The sequence below is a fragment of the Bos mutus genome, chromosome 10 (assembly GCF_027580195.1).
Source record: "Bos mutus isolate GX-2022 chromosome 10, NWIPB_WYAK_1.1, whole genome shotgun sequence".
Taxonomy (NCBI): domain Eukaryota; kingdom Metazoa; phylum Chordata; class Mammalia; order Artiodactyla; family Bovidae; genus Bos; species Bos mutus.
Window position 1 is genome coordinate 56,552,215 of NC_091626.1, and position 26,617 is coordinate 56,578,831.

The 26,617-nt window shown below is 39.1% G+C and overlaps 1 protein-coding gene across 3 annotated transcripts in view; it reads left to right on the forward strand.

Moving 5' to 3' along the window:
- The first annotated feature begins 6,877 nt into the window (after positions 1-6,877).
- Positions 6,878-26,617, forward strand: part of AQP9 (aquaporin 9) — a 49,752-nt gene continuing 30,012 nt past the window's right edge. Inside the window, exons 1-2 of one of the 3 annotated variants that reach the window (XM_070377984.1) lie at positions 6,878-7,252; positions 9,924-10,073. In XM_070377984.1, coding sequence (XP_070234085.1) covers positions 7,142-7,252; positions 9,924-10,073 — 261 coding nt within the window. In that variant the 5' untranslated portion in view covers positions 6,878-7,141. Of the gene's footprint in view, positions 7,253-9,923; positions 10,074-26,200; positions 26,288-26,617 lie in introns of those variants that run through there. The other 2 variants (XM_005910437.3, XM_070377985.1) reach the window with 2 other exon arrangements.

The window sequence follows — 26,617 nt, forward strand, 5'->3', positions numbered from 1 at the left end:
CCTTTTCTCCTTTGCTTTTTGCTTCTTTTCTTTTCACAGCTATTTGTAAGGCCTCCTCAGTCAGCCATTTTGCTTTTTTCATTTCTTTTTCTTGGGGATGGTCTTGATTCCTGCCTCCTGTACAATGTCTCATGAACCTCTGTCCATAGTTCTTCAGGCACTCTTTCTATCAGATCTAATCCCTTGAATCTATTTCTCACTTCCACTGTATAATCATAAGGGATTTGATTTGGTCCTACCTGAATGGTCTAGTGGTTTTCCCTACTTTCTTCAATTTAAGTCTGAATTTGGCAATAAGGTGTTCATGATCTGAGCCACAGTCAACTCCCAGTCTTGTTTTTGCTGACTGTATAGAGCTTTTCCATCGTTGGCTGCAAAGAATATAATCAATCTAATTTTGGTTGACCATCTGGTGATGTCCATGTACAGAGTCTTCTCTTGTGTTGTTGGAAGAGGGTGTTTGCTATGACCAGTGTATTCTCTTGGAAAACTCTATTAGCCTTTGCCCTGCTTCATTCTGTACTCCAATGCCAAATTTGCCTGTTATTCCAGGTGTTTCTTGACTTTGTACTTTTGCATTCCAGTCCCCTATAATGAAAAAGACATCTTTTTTGGGTGTTAGTTCTAACAGTTTTTGAGTGTTAGTTCTATCCAACCTCACAGTTAACCAAATAAATGCATATGAAAACAATTTTATTTTTTAACTGCTATAGTGGGAGAATTAGAAAGAATTTACATTAACCAATATTAAAGAGAATGAGAGAAATAGATACATTTTCCCCCTTGGCTTCACTGTGAGGCATGTAGGATCCTACCTGACCAGAGACTGAACCCATGCCCCTGCACAGCAAGTGCAGAGTCTTAACCACTGGACCACGAGGTGAATCCTGCAGAAGCAGGAACTTTTATAAAACTTAATATATGCATATTCTTTGACTAGTAATTCAACTTCTAGACAGTTCTTCTAAGAGACAGAGAGATAAGTATATATATATAAGGATAGATATTCATTTAATGTGTGTGGGAGGAGGTGGCAACAACTAATTGTCTATTGAAGGGAAGCTGTTTAATTTATGGCATTTATATAATTGAATATTATACAGTCATTAAAAAGATGAGTTATACACTGGCATAGAAAATGACAGAAAAATTTAAAACACATTAATCTAGTATGTATAATATAATCCCACTTTTAGGGAAAAAGGGAGAAATATTTATGTAGATCTACTGAAAAAGTCTAGGGGGGTATATTTCAACCTGTTAATAGCGATAAACTACAAGAGCTGGGATTATAAGAGATTTTTATTTTAATTTAAATACTTCTGAATTTTTTTCAATTTAGTATGATTTATTTTGCTCAAGGTAAAGTGCTTATTTTTTCCCACTAGAAATGAAAAAAGGCAGAGGAGACAGATGAAATGGTTGCCATGAATTGAATGTTTGTGTCATCCCCAAATTCCTAGGTTGAGGCCCTAATTCCCAAATGTGGTGTTTTGATTGGGGGAACTTTGAGAGGAAATTGGTTTTGAATGAAGTTAAGGGAGTGGAGTCTCCATGGTGGGACTGGTAGCTTTAAAAGAGGATCAAGACTAGAGCTTTCTTTCAGCCATGTGAGAACGCAACAAGAAGGTCACTGTCTACACCAGGAAAGAAACCCTCACCCTCTCCCAACTTTACTGGCATCCTAATCCCAGACTTCTAGCCTCCAGAACTGTGAGAAATAAATGATTGCTGCGTAAAACACCCTGTCTATGGGATCTTGTTATAGTAGCCCAAATGGATTAAGACTGAAATTTAAGGTGAAACACTTCTGAAGGACTATTTTGCAGGAGAATTAAGACCTGAACCTCTTTTTAAGACCCAGGAAAGAAGCCAATGGGGGAAAGAGATTGAGAGAGTGAGGAAAATGTTAATTGGAAGGTCTCAGAGGGGCTGGAACAGTACACCAGCATCAGAGCTAACTTTAGAAAGAAAGGAAAGGGAAGGAGGACATTATAAATAAAATTAGGGCAACTTTTTGAAGAGAAGAGGTACAAAAGTATTATAGCTAATGAACCTGTTTGTTTTCTCAGTGGATTGGGATAAAAGATCATCAGCTGAGTAGGAGGATTGGAACAGGAAACTGGAGGAGCATGGAAGAGATATATTGCTGCTGCAGAGAATGAAATCTCTTGCCTGGAAAATCCCATGGACAGAGGAGCCTGGTAGGCTGCAGTCCATGGGGTTGCTAAGAGTCGGCACGACTGAGTGACTTCACTTTCACTTTTCACTGTCATGCATTGGAGAAGGAAATGGCAACCCACTCCAGTGTTCTTGCCTGGAAAATCCCAGGGGCGGGGGAGCCTGGTGGGCTGCCGTCTATGGGGTCGCACAGAGTCGGACACAACTGAAGCAGCTTAGCAGCAGCAGAATGAAATAGTGTGTGGGATCTGAACTACCAGGAATACATGCAAGATTCCTGGGCTCCATCCCAGATCTACCAAATCATAGTTTCTAAAGTTGGGTGATATGAAAGCATCCTAAAGTCTGGAACCTTTGAAATAAAAGGTTAACTAAAGATATGGGGCCATTGCTGATAGATTACAGCTATCTTTAGGGTCAATCAGTACCTTTATATAATTTTTCAGCATTATTCAGCATTGTGGGAGGATAGAATTTGAGAGACATCAATGGTTGAATTTACTTAAGAGTTGGGCTTTGGCAATGTGGGTGTGGAAGAAAATCAAGGGGTCAGTGGAACCAGAGACACTGGTAAGTGCATCATTAACCTGGGTGATAGTGAGGTAAGAGCTGGGTGGAGAGGGAGGAGTTGACAGACTGTAATCTATGAAGAGGATGTGAAGCAGACTGATGGAAGAGAGTGGGTGAAAGGTGGGAACTGGAAGTTTTAGTCAGTGGGAGGTAGTCTGGTATGAAAGATTTTGAGAGAGGAGATAGTGACACAATCCCAACAGTGGCCATCAAAGGGGCTTCTGAACTAGAGTGGGGATTAAGTTGGCCAAAGTAGAAGAGGTTGGGGAAGTCAGGTTGGAGTAAGAGATGGTTCTCCTTAAGAACAACAAACTTGTTGAATCCCATGCTGGTGGAAAAGATGGTTTCTCTTCTTCAGTAAAAAGCAGAGAAGACAATGCTGAGGTTAGGGAGGGACAGAGAAGGAAGGGGTGGGGATAGAAGAGCTGGGTAAAAAATTGTAAATCAATTATACTCTAATTAAAATGTTTAAAAAATAAAAGGTGAGGAAACTGAGATAAATAAATAAATAAAAGAGCTAGGTAGGCTAGCTCCAAAGATTTAGCCTGGCACTGTGTCTAGGTATGCACAATTTTAGGACTGTTGGTGGCAGAATGAGTCATTGCATTGGCACTGCACAGTAGCTTCTAGGATGTCTATGTGGTGATAAGTGGAGTTTTGGTTTAGTATTTTGCACATGCTTCTGCTTTACCATACGATGTATTCATTTGGAGATATTTGTCACTTAGACTGCATAAATTCTTAAAAGTAGAGATCTGTCTACCTTATTTTTGAATCCCTACTGCTTAATGCTGTGCGTGATGTATGGTAAATAATAAAAGGTTTTTCTGGATGAGTAAATGAAAGAAATTAAGCAGCCTCATTACCCAAGAGGACCTTTGGTATGAGGGTGCTTTGCAAAGGGGAGTGTGAGTGAATTAGGTTTGAGGATGAATTCATGGTGATGGAGGTGAAAAGGGTAACTGTCCTCTGAAGGTAGAATGAAAGAAAAGATTTGAAATGTTTAGTACCACAAGCTCAACTTCTGCTTTCTATAAATGCTCCCCTAAGGTTATCTTTTTTTAAAAAATTGATTCAATTTTATTTTATTTTAGGTATGGCATGCATGCTCAGTTGTGTCTGGCTGTTTGCGGCCCTGTGGACTATAGCCTACCTGCCAGCCTCCTCTGTCCATGGGATTCTCCAGGCAAGAGTACTGGAGTGAATAGACATTTCCTTCTGCAGAGAATCTTTCCCATTCAGAGATCAAACCTGCATTAGCAGGGGATTCTTTACCACTGTGACACCTGGGAAGCCTGTAACCTCATCTTTATTCAAGGCTTCAGTTATCACCTCGATCAGCACATAGACCTTTCTTCAGAATACAGACCATTTCCTACTTGACATCTCCTCTCAGAAGCACTAGAGAGTCCCTGAGGCTCAACCTGCACAAGCAGAATTCACGACCTTCCCTTGCAGCCCTGGTCCTCTTCCAACATTTCCTCTCTGGGTGCTTAGCCCCTCTTTCCCCAACAAGCCAGGAATATAGCCATTAAACTTGAGTTCCTTTTCCTCATCCTTCATATCCAATCCATAAAGCCCTTCCAATTTTAAGATATATAGAACTCTTCTATTTCTGTCCATTGTGAAAGCTACCACCTAGTCCTGGCATTCTGTAATATCCCCCAATGTCTATATATATCCACTTTTAGGCCCTCTCCAATACCCTCTCCACCTCACAGCTAAGATGATCTTTTTAAAACTCAAATCCGGGGGCTTCCCTGGTGGTTCACTGGTTAAGAATCTGCCTGCCAGTGCAGGAGACATGGGTTTGATCCCTGGCCCAGGAAGATTCCACATGCCGCAAAGCAACTAAGCCCAGGCACCACAACTATTAAGCCTGCATTCTAGAGCCCGCAAGCTGCAACTACTGAGCCTACGTGCCTAGAGCCCGTGCTCCACAGAAAGAGAAGACCCCACACCTCAACAGAGTCCCTACTCGCCACAACTAGAGAAAGCCCAAACATAGCACTGAAAAACGAGTGCCGCCAAAAATAACAAATAATTTTTTTTTAATACTCAAATCTAATGGTGTCCTGTTTCTGCTTAAACCACTTCAGTGACTTATTATTGCTCTTATCTTGAACATGATTTACAAGGCTCAGTATGGTCTGTCCCCTGAATTAGGCTCATTTTGCTCTGTACTCCTTTGCTGCCTCTGGGAGCCAGTCATTTCTCTCATTCTTGGCTACACATTATACCGTTCCCATCCTCACCCCCCAAGACATTCCCCACTTCATGTGATTAACCTCTTTCCTTCCTTCTGATCTCAGCTCAGACATGATATCCTTAGAGAAGCTATCAGAGATCTCCAGCAAGGTGAAATTCCCTGCTTATATTTGCTCATAGAAATATATCCTCTACCTCCATAGCATACATCTCTGCTGTGATTTCACATTTCTGTGTATATGATTATTTCACTCATGCTTGCTTCCCTCATGAGACTCTGAGCTCTTTAAGGGGCAAGAACCCCACGTGCTTGTGTTAAGTACAGTGCTTGGCACAGCACACAATGAGTGTGCCATAAATGTTTGTTAGGTGAGGGAGTGGAAAGCAGAGAACACCCTTGTGTGGTATCAGTTGTAAACACAACAATAAAGTCCTGTTTCTCTGGTCCATCCACTGGTACTTGGGTACTTAGTGCAGTCATAAATAACTCTTCTAGACAATAGTATCCATAATTTAACCAGGAGTTAGTCAAATACTTGATTACTGTTTTGGCAATGGCATATTCTCAGGCAAGTTATAATCTCTTTAGACCTAAACTCTTGATTTCAATTATACACTAGGTATGTCTTCTGTCCTTGAAATATCTGCAGCTCTTTTCTCCAGGCCCTTCCTTCTCTTCCAATCTGCCTCCTTAACTGGGAATAACTGTGGGCCTCCTGCAAAGATAGGGGAGGGCCTGAAACAGAGCTGGCTTCTCTGTGGGAGAGTTGGGAAGAAGCACACAGCCTGGGTACAAATTCCATGGGACTGTTTTGGGATTCAGAAACAACCACTGGATTCTACTTCTTCAAACTAGTTTTGAAAAACAAGACTTGAACGTTTGATGTGATGAGAAGCTCGTCTCGAACACAGTTTGCTGTCTGCCGGGATGTTATTCATCAAACTTAAAAAATATAACCCAGGAGCCTTGTTTAGGTATCTTTACTCCCTTTCTTGTTTAATTGGGGTGACATATACTCAGGTTGAGCTCTTTCTAACTCAGTGATCTCTAAGCAGTATAGACTTTCAAGCTATTGTTGTTTACTTACTATAGATTTTGCCTAAGTATTTCATGGTAAATGAAAGAGAGCAACTTGGTTTTCAAACTAGAATGCGTCTTAAGAAGTTTGTTTATCCATCATCCTGATTCTTGATTCCAAGCTATCTTGGGTAGATGAATCCCAGCTATAGGATCCAAACGGGAGATCCCATTCTGTTCTACAGACTTGCCATGTGAAACTTGCAATTGTCTCTCTGTATGTTAATTTCTTCAGGTCTTCCCAGGTGGCTCAGTGGTAAAGAATCTGCCTGCTAGGAGATGCAGGTTGGATCCCTGGGTCAAGAAGAGGCCCTGGAGAAGGAAATGGCAACCCGCTCTGGTGTTCTTCCTGGGATAATCCCATGGACAGAGGAGCCTGGTGGGTTACAGTCCATGGGGTCACAAAGAGTGACTGAGATACTGAGCACAGACATGGTAAGTTCTTCTTCTCTGGAACAAATGCAGTGGTCTCAACATCATCAGGGAGCTGTAATTAAATCACTGAAATGTTATTGGAAGAAAAAAAGCATGATTAATTTTGCAGAACGACACATCTATATTTTATTCATGTTCTATAATGTGCATGAAAGTGCCTTCAGAGAAGAATGTTTACACTGGATGTATATGTGCCTGATTTGACAATTCCAAGCTACACTTCAACCAACCATTTCTAAATAAAAAAAAAAAAGTCAGAAGCTTGCAATTGTGCAACATGTAAATCTCTCCTGGACTGCAGCCCATCGCTGTGGTTTGGCAACGACGCAACCAATACATCTCTTTTCTCATCTCTTGAAGAAAAAAAAAAAAACAACAGAGAAAAAAAGTACCATGAAAAGAAAGGTAATGATTAATCCATCAGGCACAAAAAGGGTTGTTTTCAGGATTTCAGGTTCTACCTCGCCATTTCAAATAAACAGCAGCAACCACGGAATGACAACTTCACCACCAGAGGAGTAAACCACAGGTTCTAATTGGGACTGGATAACTGAATCAGACATCACCAGGAACCTGTGAGCAGCTGTTAAAAACTTTTATGTGCCAGTGAAGTAGGGATCAGCAGAAGCTGGTGTTGGTGAAACGAGTGGTCTTTGAAGAAGCCCCAAGATGCAGCCTGAGATGGAACAAAAGGAAAAAAGCTTGAAGCAGAGATTGGTCTTGAAGAACACTTTAGCCAAGGAAACGCTCTCCGAGTTCTTGGGTACATTTATAATGATTGTGAGTATTTTCTGATTTCCTGAATTTTGAACCAAGGATGCCTCACTTGTAACCTAGCTGATGATAAAAATTATCTTTGTTTTGAGTTCATCATTAGACTCACTTCTTTCAGCAATCAGCAAGTTACTTCCAGGCTGTTTGGCTACTCAGTGGCCAGCATTTTAGGTTTCTGCTTATTCACTCCATTTAGCCACGAAAGTGGATGAGAGAGGAAGAGGGGCATGAAGTACTTTCTTCATTTTACAGATTTACTCAGGCTCTAAAATGACTTTGTGACTAAAGTTAGCTGTTAGAAAATTTTTCCCTTTGCTTAACTGATTTATACTCTGCTTATTTCCCCAAAAATGTTAAGCTGATTTATCAATAATCAATAAATATGGATGCCAAGAGACAGCTTGTTATCACAAGTGCTGGCAAAGATTGTGTTGTCAGATCACTTGATTTTTACTAAATTAAAATATGCACTAATTTATTAGGTAGAAATAGTGTACTGTGCAATGGTCCAGCTGTAGTTTTATATTATTCTCCACCTTTATTTAACTCAAACTAATCTCTAAAGAGTTTCAATTAGACAGTTATAAAAAATTGTCAGATATAAAGGAAGGATGTATTCTAAGAAAATTTAGAGGATTTTGCCTGAAGATTTGCATAGCTATTAATAAAAGTCTGGAAAGTTTACTTAAGTGACATGGGCTCTAGGTTTTCATCCTGTTGCATGTTCCATCATTCTCTGTATCTTGAATTTTTAGCTGGCCTCAAACCATTAGTGAGAAAAAGTTAAATGTGTGATTATTTTCGTGAGTAGCTGCTACTGATTTTAACTTGCTTTAAAACAACAAAAATCTGCTCAAAGATTCCCTACTCCATTTATGAATAATTTCATTTTTAAGATTATAGAGGATTATCCATAAACTTTGTACATTAAAAGTTCTTGGGTGATATGCATCATGGTGACTATAGTTAATAGTATTATATTACATATATGAAAATTGCTAAGATTATATTTTAAAAGTTCTCATCACAAGAAAAAAATGTATAACTATGTATGCAGATAGTCATTAGTTAGATTTATTGTGATGCTCATTTTACTATATAAACAAATATTGAATTAGTATATTGTACACCTGAACTATCATATTGCTATATGCTAATTATACCTCATTTTTTAAAGTCCTTTGATTTGTGTAAATACATAACATTTCAGGAGACTAATCCAAGACTAAGAAATAAATATGGACTCAAAAAATTGAATTAGTGTAAAATGAGACAGAGCAATATGTTTTCTGGTTTCTGAAAACCTCTTTGTACATGATTCATTCAAGTATCTTCAAGGTATTAGGACAATTTCTTACACTCCCTCTTGACCATCCTCCCCTCTCATCTACGTGACTTAGTTAGATGGGGGCAGTGTTGGGGAGAAGGGCGTTGGAAGGAAAAGAGAGAGAAAATAAAAGTCCAAGATTCTTCTGATTCTAGTCACTCTTTACTGAAAAATTGCCCTCAGGGAGTCAGAAATCCTGTGGTCATGTTCCTTGACAATTTGGTCCCAAAGGGAAGAGTGGTGGTTATCCCAGCCTAACTTTATCCTCAGGGTGACCTGTGAAACAGAGAAGTGAAGTAAATTCAGTTACAATTCTAAGTGCTCTGCAAATAAAATAGAGGAGGAAGTGAGCTAAACATCTGTGTATTTTGTAACCAGAAAAAGTTAAAACCCTCTTTATTTCTTCATAAGAATCTATTTCATAATCTCATCCTGTCTAACTGAGTAAATGAAAGCGGCTTTTAGCCATTCACTATTCTGCTTATGCAAATAGTAATGTGTCTTCCCCTACAATTCAAGGTGGGAGCTACAGAAATAATATCTTGACAACTGTATGCTGAAAAATTAAATTTTGTATCTTCCAGCTAAAGCCAATCATTTCCTGAAATGTTCGATTTCTATTTATACTGTTCTAAAATGAACCCTGATGAAATCTTTCTGATTATAATATTCAATTTTGTTGAGGCTTGTGGGGATGTATAAACAAGAAAATTCTGCAAAAATATGTTTTTCAATATACATGTAAATTAAAATTTTGGTTTTTAATAAATCTACATGGTCTTGCTCAAAGCTTATCCAAAGTAATTATTTCTGCTTTATTAGAAAATGTACATTTTGCCTTACTTTCTCTAGTAAAAAGTTTGCATGTTGATAAGGCATGGAGCAAAGGGAGCACTAAAAAATGGCAGCGTGTATATGAAGGACTCACTTTATTTGTAAAGATAATTTTCACCCAGATACTGGGAGTCTGATGCCATCTTCAACCCAATCTTGAAAAGTGCTCTTAAGGGAAGCATCTCAAGCTCATTCACACTGTGGTATAAATGACTGATAAGGGCTACTGGTAGCTTTAAGGGAAGAGAAGTTCCATGAAAAATTCTCTGTATATTAAAATAATTAAGTCATAAGCTAAAAAATTAGCTCTAATTTGGCTTTTTAGACATTGGGATGGATGGTGGTGGTGGTTTAGTCGCTAAGTAGTGTCCGACTCTTGTGAACCCATGGACTGTATCCCACCAAGCTCCTCTGTCCATGGGATTTTCCCAGAAAGAATACTGGAGTAGGTTGCCATTTCCTTCTCCAGGGGATCTTCCCAACCCAGGGATCAAACCCGCATTGTCTACATTACAGGAGGATTCTTTACTGCTGAGTCACCAGGGAAGTCCAGACATTGGGATAGGCAGGCCTTTCTGCCTTTACTGGTGTGAGAAAGACAAGTTGCAGTGCATCTTTCCTATCACAGAGAAGAGGTTTAGAAGCACTGAGCTGCAAATATGGGGAGTAAGTAATAAGTATCTACTGTTTGTTAGCTTCTTTACCTACATTTATCACTCATAAACAGTTGGAGAAATGAGGGCTCAAAGAGATGAAGTAACTGCCCAAAACCAGTGGGTTTTGCAGTGAACTGGGGTTCTTTCTAATTATAGCCCCTACGCTTTCCGCATACTTCCACCCATTGCTGGAATTCCTTTGGTAGTGTCCCTGATAGATAGTAAATCAGACTCTGCTTTAATATTTCCATAGACTGGAGCCTTGAGTTAACACTGTGTGCATATGTGTTTAATTAATGAGCACCTGATGAGACCAGATCGTTAGTTGGGCCACCAAGAAGAAAAAACTACTCAATTCAGGTGGACTGGTGTAAAGGTGAAGGCAGAGAACAATCTTCTCAGCCCCCTGCATGTGGGCCCATGACGTGTGGGTTTCAGGTTGCACATTAAATATACACTACATGTAAAATTCCTGACACATGAAGCTCATTACATGTTAGCTCCCATTCCCCTTGATCCTTCTGCTCTTTTACTTGAGAGTCTTTGTAGTATTTAAAAATAGCTGCTTTGTCCCCTCCTGGGCATCGTGCCTATACCTTTCCCTAGAATTGACTACAGAACTCTGCCCATACATAAAAGAAACCCATCAATGTGTGTTGAATTAATAATTCCTTTAGGAGGCTGAACTTCCCAAGATCTCTCATCATTTCTCACAGGATCTATGTTCACTCCTCACTATTCTGTATACCCTCCTCTCTCTCCAAACATTCCAGGATTCTTTGATACAGAGACCATCCTATTGAAGATGCTAAGGTGAACAACCCAGCCAGTGGCCATATCTCCCCTTATGGTGGAAGGACATCCTTCCAGGGCTGGACTTAGGAGTGGATGGCATCTACTTGTATATTGGAAAAGACCTTACATTTTTTCCCTCACCCTGTCAAGCCTGTACATTAGACATCTACCTTTTGGCCTATCTAAGAATGAAATAATGCAAGTACTTTTGCTAAAAGTAATACCTTTGATCTGTGCCCTGAAGGGAAATAGAAAGTGCAGAGGCTGGTTACAGAAATTATAGGGCTCTCAAATGATTATTACAAAGTGTGCTCAGATCTTGGAATAAGTCTGGTCCATATTAGGAAGCTGTTGAAACTAAAGAATATAGGGTTAGCATTCAGTGTGAAATAGGAAAGTTCTTAAAATTAGCCAGTTCTTAAACTAAGGCCACTTTGCAGGGTGTAATTTAGGGCAACCCTGGCCTACTACATTATCTGGAGTTCCTAGAGACTGGTAGGACAACTATGAGGTAAGAGTAAGGGTGGATGTCCTTTGCCCTTCTTGTTGGTGGGAAGCTAAGGCACAGGCTGATGCAATTATAGGTCCTAGGAATCAGCATGGAGCCCAGTAGTCCTGTCTTATACACATATTGTGCCTTGGGTTTCCACTCTGCTTTTCCTCTAAGAGGCATGGAGTGTTTTTTTATCTGGGCTGTTGCTTATTTTTTATAACTCTCCATGGAGAGGAGGGGGAGAGGGAGGGAAGAAGGGAGGGAAAGAGAAACATGATGAACTCCATTTTGCCAGATGGGAAAACAGATGTAACACAATCAAGAGGTTCACCCAAGGTCACCCAGCCCATGAACATAAGAGCTAGGCTTAATATCTTGACTTCAGTCATTCCTAATCTATTTGGTTGGCCAAAAATTTCGTCTGGGTTTTTCTATTACATCTCACAAAAACTTAAATGAAATTTTTGGCCAACCCAATACCAGGATTCAATGAGAATTAACACCTTCCATGTGGAAGTCCAAGAGAACTTTGTTAATTTTATAGCCTAAAATACATTAGACAGTATTGTGTCAAAAGATTATTATATAGGACAGACATGACCATGACATGAACATTTCATAGAGGATCTATTAGCATGAAGTTTTTAGACTTCTTAAATGGCAGTCCACTCTGGTATTCTTGCCTGGAGAATGCGATAGACAGAGGAGCCTGGTGGGCTACAGTCCATGAAGTCACAAAGAGTCAGATATGACTTAGCAACTGAGCACCCAGGCATGACCACCTACAAACACGTTCAAACCCCCTGTAACATCAGAACTCTAAGGTGGTTCAACCATCTCTTCATGGCTCTAATAAACATGTTGGCCATGCATGGCACTCTGTTCTTCCCCTAATATTTCTATTTTCTAGATCCTCCTCTGTGAGACCAATCTGTGGCTTAGAACAAAGGAACTAAGAGGAAGGGGCCCTTAAGAGACTTTATAAATCTTCTGTCTTCCTCTCTGGCTGCAAATGCCCCTGTCCTGTCTTCTCTCTGCTTGGTTCAACCTTGTAGCTTTGCAAAGCTGCGCCCTACTCCAGGCCTACAACCTCCAGGACTGTGGATCCCACAGAGCTAGAGTTGTCAATGTGCTGGCCAATAATAGGCCGGGAGCCTCTGTTGATCTTGGATGGCTTGTTTCCCAGAGCCGTGGAAGGATCCTCATCCATAGGCCCTTGCACTGGGATGAAGTTGTCTCTGCTGTCTGATCCCTGTGTCTTTCCAATGAGGAAACAGAGACCCATAGGCTCGCTCACAGAATTCCATCAAATGCTCTTTCTACCATAGCAGAACATGGGAAAGAAGATCCATCGCCAACACTATCTGCTTATTTTATTTATTTACAGTGTATGTCTAGTACTCTGCCTTTCCTGCATCTGTACTTCTGCATGTGGGTGCTCTGTCACTTTAAGAAAGCCCAAGGTTCTAAATCTGAAGTGTGGAAGAGCCAACCATGAGCTCTTATGTGGGTTCTTGCCCTGTGCCTTCAACACCGATGCAGAGGGGCCTGAGGTGGAAGATTCTCTCACTCCAGATACAGTTATGTAATGAAGTCAAAGGATGCTGAAGGGCATTAACACTCACTCTAATCCTGGAAAAATCTAGTGAGATAAGGAAACTGTTCTTATTTTACAGGTGGGGAAATGAAGGCTTAGTATATGGAACACCTTGCTTACAGGCAAATGTGTGGTGGAACTGGATTTAGAATCAGACCTCTCTGGGTTCTCTTCATTCTTGCACGTGCTTTTGCACTTTACGTACTCTTGCCTGGAAAATCCCATGGACGGAGAAGCCTGGTAGGCTGCAGTCCATGGGGTCGCTAAGTGTCGGACACGACTGAGCGACTTCACTTTCACTTTTCACTTTCATGCATTGGAGAAGGAAATGGCAACCCTCTCCAGTGTTCTTGCCTGGAGAATCCCAGGGACGGGGAGCCTGGTGGGCTGCCGTCTATGGGGTCGCACAGAGTCGGACACGACTGAAGCGACTTAGCAGCAGCAGCAGCATCGCCTCTCATGACAATCTATGTTACTATTTTGGATGTTTCATAAACTTATATGTGTGGCTTCATAGTTTTTATACCTTCTACCATTTGAGATTTTTTCCCCTTGAAGACATTTTTTGAGATTTATCTATTTGGGGCCATGTTGACGTGGGTGATTCATTTTAACTGTTGTGCCGGACAGCGAGTGTGTATATCCATTCGCGTCATGAACTGTTAACGTTTGCAGCACGTCACTGTTACCAACTCTGCTGTTAAGGACATCCTGTTCAGGCCTCCGGGTACATGAGTTCCTCTTTTAAAAGTGGGTTTTTTTGGCCTTGGGTGTGTCGATCTTCACCTTTATGTGTATTTTAACATTGCTCTCCAAAGTGGTTTCAAATTTATACTATAGGCAGTAATATAAGAATTCCCATTTCCATATACTCGTCAACTCTTGATATGCTTCAACTTTATATTTTTGTCCATTTGATATACAGGAAATGAAAGTTCACTAGAAATTTTAATGAATTTCTAGTGCAGTTGATCTTCTCATGTTTACTGAACTTTGAGATTTTTCGCCTCTGGAAATTGCTTCTTCAGATCCTCCGCATATTTTTTCTTTGTTTTGTTTTTCTACTTTTTCTTATTGGTTATAGGATACTGATAATTAAAACCAGACATGAAAAATAGTTTGTGTTTTAATTACAGCTTAATATTTTGCTTTTCACATTTAGATGCTTAAATTATTAGAATTAAAAAAAAATTATTGAAGTATAGTTGATTTACAAAGTTGTGCTAGTTTCAGCACAGTGATTCAGTTACATACATATACATATATAGGTATATATATATTTTCAGGTTCTTTTCCATTATAGATTTTTATAAAATACTGAGTATAGTTCCCTGTGTAGAATTTATTTTGGGGTAGAATGTAGAGTAGGTGTCTCTTTATTTGGAAGGATCGCAAGTTGTTCCAGCACCATTTTGACTAGTCTGTCTTATCTCTACTGGTTGTAATGCCATCTGTATTATATACCAGTTCCCATATAAATGTGGTGTATATCTAGACTTTATTCAGTTCCATTGATCTCTCTGTCCAAACCCATACCACTGCCACATATTTTTGTTATAATTGCTTTCTAAATAATTTTTGTTATCTGGTGTTTTTCTTCCTTGTTATTTTTTTTAATACTGTCTTAGCTATTTTTAGCCTTTTAGTCTTCCACATGAATTTTAGGATCTGTTTATCAAGTTACATACATACCCTGTAGAGATTTTGACTGGAATTGCATGGAATTTACAGTATTCTGGACAGAATTGACATTTTGAAATGGTGAATCTGCTCACCCATAAATAATTCTTCATTCATAGGTCTGCTTTCATATTTCTTTCCAAAGTTTTATAATTTACTTGGTATTAGTCATTCATTTATTTTTGTTTGATATAGTTCTAGCTATCTTCTGGTTATGATCACTGCTGTGAACAGTACCTTTTAAATGATATTTTCTAATTGGTTATTACTAGTGTTTAGAAACAATACTGAGTGTTATATATTGATTTTGCATTCAGCAAACTTGGTCATTCTCTTATTAATTCAAATAAGTCTAAGATTGTCTTAGATATTCCATATAGTTCAAGGCTGTCAAATTTGAGTGCCACTACCCATATGTGGCTACTTAAAATTAATCTTAAATAAAATAAGAAATTTAGTTTCCACCCTTCCTAGTTCTATTTTATGTGCTCAAGAACCATATATGACTATTGACTACTATATTGGACAGCAGAGATACAATAATAGAACTTTTCACTCATTGAAAAATATTCTATTGAACTGTACTGACATAGATAATACCTTTTTCTCTGAGAATATGGGAGTTTTTAATTTTCTTTCTTTCTAGTCCTTAAATATTTAATTTCTTCTTCTTATTATAATCAGAACCTCTTGTTCAATGTTACTAGAAGTTATAATTGTGTCATTCTTGTTCTATCCTCAACTTTTAAAAATCTGCTTCGTATATTTTACCATTAAACAATAGTTGCTGTTGGTTTTGGGTAGACATTCTTGATCTGAGAAAGGAAATTCCTATCTCTTTCTTATTTACTAAAACTCTGATTAGGAACAATTGTTGAATTTAAAAAAAAATACATTTCTACATCTATTAAGATAACCATATGGGTTTCTGTTCTTATCTGTTGATAAAGAAAATTACATTAATAAATATTTTTAGTGTTAAATCATCCTTACATTCCTGAGATTAATTCTCACCTAATCACAGCATTTAGTTTGCAATGTTTTATTAAGGATCTGGACTATAATTTCAATTGTTATATTGTCCTGTCTACTTTTATTACCAGCAGCATATTAACTTCATGAAATATATTGGAATTTTTTCCCACTTTTTGTTTTATGGAACCCTTTGTATAAAATGAGGATTATCGTTCATTAAAGATTACTTAGCATGTGAAATGAAAAAGAAAGAGAAATGTTTGAAAGTAGATTTCTCTAAAGCTATGTTTCATTTAGATTTTCTGTTATTAATTCTATTTTGGCAATTCATTTTTTCCAGAGAACTGTGCTTCATTTCTGTTTGCAAATGTAGTTTTTAAATTTTTTTTAATATTTTCAAAATTAATATAGTGAAAGTAGTAATTTTGAAATGATTTTTCATAGTATTGGCTTCCAGCTTTTAAAAATCTCTGCTGTACCTGTGATGCCCTTTAATCTTCATTTATTTTTTAATGAAATATTTTGATTTATAATGCGCTAATCTCTGCTATACAGCAAAATGACTCAATTATACACATATATGCATTTTGTTCTTTAATTTTTAATGTGGTTTCTATGTTTTCCACTTAGCTTCTGCTTTGACATTTCTTACATCCTCCCATTGAATTGATTCTCCCATCAGTTTTATTTCTCCCTTTTCTCCTCTGCTTACTCTTTCTATTCTTTAAGTACTTATCCTTACATTTAAAAAAATGTATTATTGCACTAACAAACTTTAAAATGAATTAACATCTCTTTCCTTCTGAACAACACAAAAATGTTATAAAAGCCTAATTGTAATCAACTACTCCATCTTATGGCATTATTATCTAATATTATACTACTCATTGTGCTTAATATTAGTGTTTTGAATAGTGAATACTTATTTGAATTTACTATCAATTACCAGTTTATTTGTTAATCATTACTGCATTCACCCTTTATTTTCTTTCAGATGCTGGCTTCTTTGTGCAGTAAAAAAAAAAAAGCTTTCTTAAAGAAATTTTTCAGGAAGGTAGTCTTTGTTTGTCTGACTATGTCTTTATTTCACTCTCAAGCTTCAATGATAAATTCGCTGATAAGTTTTAGGTTGATGATTGGTTTTCTTTAGCAATTTGCAGGTATCATCTCAGTATCTTTATTATTGCTATTGACAAGTCTATTATTGGTCTAATTTTTGTCCTTAATAATCTGCATTTCTCTGACTACTATTACAAATTTCCCCTTTTCTCCTGAAACTTTACTATAATATGACTAGGAATGAATTTATTTTTTTTTTTTTGTAGTGCCCAGGATTCATTGTTCATCTTCAATTTTAAGATTTGCAATTTTCACCAATTCTGGAAAATTCTCAGCTTTATCATCTTTTCTCTCCTCCAGACTCTATTTTTTTCTTTCAGAATTCCTATTATACTTGTATATATGCTTGATGCTCTCACTTTTTTCATTACCTCTCCCAACCACTTTGACAAATCCATCTAAACCTCTCCATGATGAATTTTGTGTAGTGCTCTCAAATCTGCTGATTCACTAATTCCCTATTCAGTTATATCTAGGCTTCTGTTTAATATGTTTATTAAGTCTTCTGTTTCCTTAATATGTTTTCATTTCTAGAAATTCCATTTGGTTCTTGTACTTAATTGCTTTTATTTTCTCTCCTTATGTGTTTATTTTTTTAATCTGTTTAACTGAAGTCTAACATATTTACAGTATTTTATGGTATTTTATTGCCATCATCTCAAGTTTTGGAGTTGGTAATCCTCCTGCTTATTTTATCCACTGCTTCATTCACAAAGGATCATTTCCTTTAGTGTTTTGTGAATTTGTATTGTAAGCTCTTTAGGAAGGTTTATTCTTCAGTGTGGGAAATCTTTAGGGCCCAAATTATGGCGTTGCTCTTCCAGGACAGGTGTGCATTTGCTTCTGCTAGGTTGCCCAGGTATATCACCAACCAGAAATGATTACCATGAGGTGGAAAACTGAAAAGGAGAAGGCTGATGGGTGGGTGCAGTGGTGAAGAGCTCTCCACTCCCTTTCTCCCACCTGGAATATGTGACCTTGAGTGACTAGGAAACCCTATCAGTTCAGTTCAGTTCAGTTCAGTCGCTCAGTCGTGTCCGACTCTTTGCAACCCCATGGACTGCAGCACACCAGGCCTCCCTGTCCATCACCAACTCCCAGAGTTTACTCAAATTCATGTCCATTGAGTCGGTGATGCCATCCAACCACCTCATTCTCTGTTGTCCCCTTTTCCTCCTGTCTTCTATCTTGCCCAGAATCAGGGTCTTTTCAAATAAGTCAGTTCTTCACATTATGTGGCCAAAGTATTGGAGTTTCAGCTTCATCATCAGTCCTTCCAATGAATATTCAGGACTAATTTCCTTTAGGATGGACTGATTGGATCTCCTTGCAGTCCAAGGGACTCTCAAAAGTCTTCTCCAACACCACAGTTCAAAAGCATCAATTCTTCAGTGCTCAGCTGTCTTTCTAGTCCAACTCTCACATCCATACATGACCACTGGAAAAACCATAGCTTTGAATAGATGGACCTTTGTTGACAAAGTAATGTCTCTGCTTTTTAATATGCTGTCTAGGTTGGTCAAAGCTTTTCTTCCAAGTAGTAAGCGTCTTTTAATTTCATGGCTGCAGTCACCATCTGCAGTGATTTTGAAGCCCCCAAAAATAAAGTCTGTCACTGTTTCCATTGTTTCCCCATCTATTTGCCATGAATGATGGGACCAGATACCATGATCTTAGTTTTCTGAATGTTGAGTTTGAAGCCAACTTTTTCATTCTCCTCTTTGACTTTCATCAAGAGGCTCTTTAGTTCTTTGCTTTCTGCCATAAGGGTGGTATCATCTGCATATCTGAGATTATTATTATTTCCCCTGGCAATCTTGATTACAGCTTGTGCTTCATCCAGCCCAACGTTTCTCATGATGTACTCGGCATATAAGTTAAATAAGAAGGGTGACAATATACAGCCTTGATGAACTCCTTTTCCTATTTGGAACCAGTCTGTTGTTCCATGTCCAGTTTTAACTGTTGCTTCCTGACCTGCATACAGGTTTCTCAAGAGGCAGGTCAGGGGGAAACCCTATGCTTTCTCCAAATGAGGCTGAATCTCTTCAAATCCTTAGACTCTGAGTCAGTATCAGCTGAAGAAGGACTTCCCTGCAGTCTTCCCCTTATCAGCAGTGAACATGAAGGGCCAGACTAACTTGGGAAATTCCAGAGTTCCAAAGGACCTCGGGAGAAAAGTCTGTTCTGAGTCACTGATCTAAGGGCTGCAGACTCATAAAACCACATTTGATTCTTTCAAAAAATAAACTCTGTGATCCCTGAGTTTTAATTTTGTCCCAGAAAACTTGCTATTTTCATTACTTTTGAAAGGGAAGTATTTTCGTTTTTTACTCTCCAGAAGTATAGCTGCTTAGTTTTTAGTGACAAAGTTTGTTGCAACATGTTCTCATTACTTGACAAGAAAGGAGAATGTGGGATGAGAGCAGAAGCTGGCTCCTCCTTATTTATCAGCCTTGTGATGCAGAGGACTCATAATATGAGGACTATGAGGGAGGGAAGCCTCATAGAAATGAGATCACAATCCATAGAATCAATCAGGATGTAAAAGCACCCAGTAGTCACTTTATGCATCTAGTGGGCACTTTATTTCATGTCTAAGTTAGGACTGCTATGTTCACTGACCCTGCAAAGCAAAGCAAATGCTTTAAAAGTAAATATGCCAGAATGTGCACCCCACCCTAGCCATCTTGATAGCTGATACACTCTAAGCTACACAACCAGGACAGTCAATCAAGACCAAAAAGGACCTGAGGGCTTAGTCCTCATCCTAGAATAAGTCTACATGGCTTAATCTCTTTCTTTCCAGGAAACCTCCCCCTAAATCCTATGCCTCTATCAACAGGTAGTTTAAAGAAATTGGAGTGTACTGCTGTAACGGACTCTTAAGCAGCTGTTAAAGATAATGAGGCCAATATTCATATGCTGATATAGAAAGACTCACTAAGCTTTTAAAATGAAAAAGCAGGTAGAAAATATTCCCATTTATATAAAATGTACACACGTTTAACAGGATACACCAGAAAATATTGTTGTTAGTTACCTGTAGAGAATAAAATATGAAATCTGGAGTGAGAAGGACACTAATTCTCATATTTTATCCTATGCCCTTTATAACTAAAAATTTTCTACATGTTCATGAATATTTTCTTCATTTCTCTGCTCCCCATAAAAGAGCTCACTCAGTGGAATTTATCTCTTCCAAGTGATTTAGGGAGTTGCTCAAACTGTTCTGAAGAACACTAGTTCTGTAAAATGCACGCAAGAACTACGTGAAAGAAAATGCTGTCCTTCCCAAATACACTTTGGAAACCAAGCTAAGCAGTTTTCGCAACTGTAGGAATTATTGGAGCCTTTAACCTTCACTGTAAATCTCTAAGAGGGGACTAGAATATACAGCTGTCCCCAGACTAACTTGGTGAGAACCCCCATTTTGTGAGGAGCGTCTCATGGAACTGATGATCCATGGAACATACGTTAGGAACTGCAAGCTCTGGAATGAAACTAAGAAACAAATCAGGGCTCTAAACCCTTCCATCTTCAAGGATCTTCCAGATTGAGAGTGACCTGAAATATACTTGACTCTGAATGAAGTGAGAATTGTCTTCAGCAACCTCCCATCCATACCCATCACACTCAGCCCCTTATCCTGATATGAACACACACACACCTTAACAAATTATCCATTAGTTTCTTATTCTGACCCCTATTCTGGCATTATTTAGGGTGAGCTGAGGGAATGAGCGACTGGGTGCAGATCAGAAAAGGAGGTCACTATTCTTTTCAGCTTAGTGGAAATAGTGGAGTTTAGCCACCTCTCATTTCTGAGATCTGTGTTGGTTCTGGGTACTCTTCTACTTAGAGAGCTGTAAGATTGGCCATTTGCCCATTCACTTGGTTCTCAAATCTCAGATTCCTCTCTTTTTATGAGCCTGTCTTAATATCATCTCTTTTGAAGTACAACTGGTTCTTAGAGGTGATTGATTGTGTTCTGATATTATCTCAGGTTACACGCCACCCAATACTTTATTTTTAACCAGAATGTCCAGATTTCAGTGTAAGTTCTTTGTGACTATTTTTGTTATGAGTGAGAAAGTTTTATTTTCCAATTGGAAATCTAACCAACTGGAAAGCCGTGCATAAAGAGGCATTCTGTCCTAATAAAGAAACCAAGTAACCCCAACGAGATAGCAGCAGTTGTCACAGGAGAAACACAGGACTGGGAAGCACAGAAGTTGTCTCCAGATTCAGATTCCGTCACTTGTTAGCAATAGGATTTTTTGTTAAGTCATCCAGTTTTTCACTTTTTAAATGGGGATTTAATATTGGGAGGAATGTTGTTCAGTCACTAAGTGATGTCCAACTCTTTGCAACCCCATGGACTGTAGCATGCCAGGCTTCCCTGTCCTTCATTATCTCCCAGAGTTTGCTCAAACTCATGTCCATTGAGTCAGTGATGCTATCTAACCATCTCATCCTCTGCTGCCCTCCTTCTCCTTTGACCTTCAATCTTTCCCAGCATCAGGGTCTTTTCCAATGAGTCAGTTCTTAGCATCAGGTGGCCAAAGTATTGGTGCTTCTATTATGGAAGTAATAGAACTGAGACACTTTGTCCATTGTCTACATGCTGTAAATGCTTGCTCATTCACCCATCCAGTGGCCAAAATTAAGTACAATCAAACCTGGACCTTATTGCTTGCTACCTCTGTGAATGTGAGAAATTCTCTTGACCTCTTAACCTCTCTAATCTTTGTTTCCTTATATGTAAAGCGGAGACAATAAGAGGAGCTGGACTCATTGGGTCCTCGCGAGAATTAATGGGCTAATATATGCTATTATACTCAATAAGCAGTATTTGTTTCTGTTGTTTTATTATTATTGCATGTTCCAATAGACAAAGTCACATAAAATAAATAGGTATATTAATATATAGACAGATGGAGTAGGATGTGGGACTTCTTCTGGTAATAGACACCTACAGCACAGGCTGGAGCACCAAGGTTTGCCGAGACCAGAGTCCTGACAGGTGGGGATTTATTCTTCTTCCTCTCCAGGGACAAAAGACAGAATGCTTACAGGGAGAGGAGACACTCTGACAAGCCCCCAAAATGCCTTTCTTCTCAAGAATAGGACTGTGTTTTTTGGTCTTCCTATTACTTAACCTACTTAGATAAAGTTTTACCCATAGTTAGTCCTTCATTTGAAGATGGCCACAGATGATTCCTCCAGGAAATGGGAGGCTGTCTTGCATCTCAGGCCAGGTTTGCTAACACCATAGTGTCTGTGGGGCCAGAAAGTTACAAGCCCCAAAATCTAAGTGGGTTTATCTTCCTAGGATTTAAGATGGTACTCAATATCCCCAGAGCTTATTGAAACCAGACAGGTAAGATATCTGAGTGAAATGGGCCTGGTGGAGTTAGGAAGGAAGTGGGCAGTGTACACCATGTCTTAGGGGGCATCTCGTTTGCCAATCAGACCATCTCCACTGTGTCTAAGCAGGAATGAGGTAAAGCTTCATCAAATATTACAGTTTTGCAAGAATGATCAGAAATCCATATTTCTATGTGTAATTTTTCTATTTTTAAATACTGGCAGCAATTTCTAAAAATCACCATGTGGGCCAAACAAAGCACATCTTTGAGTCAATCCTATTTAAAGGCAGTCTTCAACCATGGCCCACTAGTTTGTGACTCTGCTCCGAAGGTGTCCTGAACCACATTCTACAAAGACAAAATATTCTCACCAGGAAAGCACAGATGGAGAGATTGTTGAGGGTCTAAGCCTGCTGTCTGATATTACTTGTTTACAAGAGGATTGGCTAATAGAAATCTAAGTCCTACATGCAAGACTGTGTTCCTTTTCTCTTCCACATCCTACCCCCTGGCAAAATTGGTTGAGGCAATAGTGTAAAAATCATTTTATTTCTGGCAATATCAGAAGATAAATTTTGATCTTATATTATCATAGTCAGGTTCTGCATGAGATCAATCTGTTATATGCTCATATGATATATTAATATAGCTCAGATTTAATGTCAGGCGGCTCAATAATTGGGGGTATTAATCAAGTAATTCAAAAATCTGAGGAGATTTCAATGTCAAAATTTCTATAATCTAGTTAGTAAGGTTTACAAAACTACATCCCCATGTGCACTTTCCCTAGGCATAAACACTTACACCATTCATGAGTAACAAGCTTGTAACATAAAACTTCATACAGTTTTCATGATTCTTAGCAGTTCCCAGCTCCTAAATCTCCTACTGCTCTGTGAGCTTTAAGAGGCCCTGCATCTGGTTTTTTGCATCCCTCCTACACCAGGCAGCATGCATGGCACTTAGAATTTTTAAATGTACATGAACAGAGAGGAATGGATGAAGAAAAGTGAATACCAAATCTCAATGAGAGGTATTTGTAGATTTGGAGATCTTTGTTTCCTACAGTTTGATTTTTTTTTTTTTTTGCATTTCTTTTTCTATTTTTTAATTTAAATATATATATATATTTATTTAAAATTTTTACAATGTTGTGTTGATTTCTGCCATACAGCAGTGCAAATCAGCCATAATTATACATACACCCCTCCCTCCCTCGCCTGCCTCCCCCCTCCCATCCCTCCAGGTCATCACAGAGCACCAGGCTGGGCTCCCCGTGCTGCACAGCAATTTGGTTTTTGGAAAGACAGACTTGTGAAATACAAATCTGGACAAATGACTTATTTGGCTCAGGCACAGTCGAGGGCTGTTCATGGAAGTGAAGGAACATCAATTTTGGATGGAAATGTTAATTTGGGATTCAAAAAGATATTTTCACTCGCTGTAAGTCCTTGGGTAAATTACTTAATTTCTTTGGCCTCACGTTTCAGTTTTTTTCCCCCTTAGGTTTTTATTGGGATTAAATGAGATTATTTATGTCATATATATATATATATATATATATATATATGAGGAGTGTATGTATACATATCTGATAAAAACACATACACTCACCTACCTACACACAAAACAGTTTACTTAAAATGTGTTGCCACAGATATGTTCTTTTAACACAGACTTCTGTTCTATGAATATTTATATCATTTTATGGCAAATTACCTACGGAAGAATATTTTCATTCAAAATATATCCCTTACCTATTTCCAGGAAGACCTGCAGCAATATAAGGGGAACAGTCACACATGATTCCTGTTCTTGTATCACACTGCTGCTGCCCACAGTGGGCACAAACTGGCACCACTGGGTTAAAGGAGGATATTGGCTTCCTAGACAAGTATTTTAAAGCACTAGCCAGGTATGCTTTGAAGGTACTAGAGCACTTTGGAATGGCCACCTGGCTTAGTTCTTTGGCTCTGATTCAGTAAAAAGTATTAAAGGGGCACGTGGGGCCTGGACAGAGAGGTGGAATTGTTTGACTTCTTGAGTCTAGTCGTTGCGATAGGTTTGAATGCTAAATAAGTGCCCTAAATGTTGGCCAGCTCCACAAGAAATCCACGTGGCTCATGAGTGTGGCTTGTAAGTGTGGAAAAGGCTCACTCCACCGTTCTCTCAGCCAGGAGTGGACAGGCTTGGTCAGCATCAGGGGGAGGAGTGTGTCTTTAGCTGATGACTACAAGACAGGGAGACGCTGTGAGGAAAGAAACAAGCAAAAGAAAACAAGAGGAGGAAAGGTTTCACTCTGCCTTCAGGTCTAATTTCCCCTGGTGAGCATTTGGTCATCTAGTGGAAGCTCTCTCTGCAAGGGGAGTTAAAAATCAAGCACGCAGGAATCAAAAAAATAGGTTGTGCACGAACTGAAAAAGTTGCACTTAATCACCAACATGTCTCATTGATCTCTGAGAAAGGAAGGAAAATGGGGCTGAATAGGATTTTTCTCTAGGTCATGGGAAGCTTCAGCAATAAAGTACAAGTGTTGGTGTTTTTCTGAACCACAGTGACCACATATGTTGTCACCAGAAAAGCCACCTGTCCTGTCACAAAGAGAAGAATCTATGAGGAGGCTTCCAAATGAGCTTCAACCTCAGTACTTTCTCCTCAGACTGTATCTGGTCTACAGGGAGGCCTTTAATACTGGGTGGTTTGGTAATAGATGACTGCTGCCTCCAAACCCTTCCACATTCCCAGACAGTCTTTATTCTCAGTATGCAGATAGGAGAACTGGTATCCCCATCTTACCTCCTGTGGAAAACCCAGTGTCCTCCCTGAAGCTTTCTGTGAATTCTTGGGGACCTTGCTTGCTTCTGATGACTTTTGCTCTGTCCAGTATGTAATGGTTAGGAGCACAGCCCTGTGACTAAGACAGGCCTGCCATCAAACCCTGCTTCTGTCTCCCTTCCTTCTATGATGTAACATTGGGAAAATTGCTTGGCCTTTCCCAATCTCAATTTCCTCATCAATAAAATGGAGATAATAATACTTCCCTTTCAGAGGGATCCTAAGTTAATGGGATGATGATGAAATAATACTGTACCTGTATTACAGCACTTAGCATAGAATTGGCACAAAGCAACATCAAATAGATGGTAGCTAGTATTTGTATTCTTTTACTCACAAACCCTAACCAGATGAGCAATGATAGTCAATGTCTCATTCAGCCTTTACTACAAATTCCATGACAATGTTTCCCAAGGAGTTTCTTTCAACTTTGAATATTTTCAGGAACTCTATAGGCTAGAAACTGTTTTTTAGTATCCATTAATTCTGAAAATACTGAAACACAAGATTCTAGAAGGTATGACCTGGGTGACTGGGAATGACTGGGGTTACTTCACTCACCAATCTATCTTTTGTAGGAATTCTGCCTTTCAAGTGTCTTTCTTCCTTTTCCACTGAAATCCTTTCTTCTACTCCTGCCCTGCAAAGACCCTGATGACAATAGTATTCACCCCTTCTCTTTTCTTCTTCTTTTTTTTCTTTGTTGTTTTTTTTTGTTTTTGTTCTTTTGGCCATGTCATGCAGCTTGCAGGATCTTAGTTCCCTGACCAGGGATTAAACCTGAGCCCCAGCAGAGAAAGCACCAAGTCCTAACCACCAGACATCCAAACACTAAAGCTTTGCCAACTGTGAAATGACCCATCTTTGGAGAGTAATCACAAATAGGCAAAACACCTTGAAGATACAAGACATGTTAATTTTTTCCTTCTTTGGACAATGTTGATGTGCACAGGAAATCACAGATCACTTGTGACAACTACAAAATTCCCCAGTAATCCCTGGCCCCAGAGTACAAGCATTTGCCAACATTTTACCAAGGAACCATCAACCTTCACGAACCGTTTTTCTAAAAGGGCTCAGCTTTTATATATCAAGCAAATCTTTTGGGTGTCTTTTAGGCACTGTGTCTTCTGTGCTAGGAATATCTTGGTTAGCACTTTGAAGGAAACAGTAGATACAAAGGAGATTTGAGAAGGGTCATATGAAACAAAATCTGTGGACTCATGAGTCTTTGTCCTCACCTCCAGCGTTTCAGTTTCTGGTAATCACTTAATCATGGGAGGTTTCACACTGTGTCCAGTAGTCGGCCTGTCACAGGATTCATGGCTCAGCTGGGAACTTTCCAACAGTCTCAAGAGGTATGTCTCAGAAATTACACCTCCCACTTTTTACATCGTGCCCCCAAACTAACTTTTTCTCTTGAAAAGGCATTTTGGAGCTTCTCCGGTGGTCCAGTAGTTAAGAATATACCTTGCGATGCAGGGGACTCGGGTTTGATCCCTGGTCAGGGAACTAAGACCCCACGTGCTGCAGAGTGACTAAGCTCGTGTACCTGCACCTGCCGAGGCTGCACACTGCAGTGCCCACGCGCTGTGACCAGAGCCTGCACGCTGCAGTGCCCACGCACTGCGACCAGAGTCCTTGTGCCGCAGCAGAAGATCTTACATGACAAAATGAAGACCCCACGC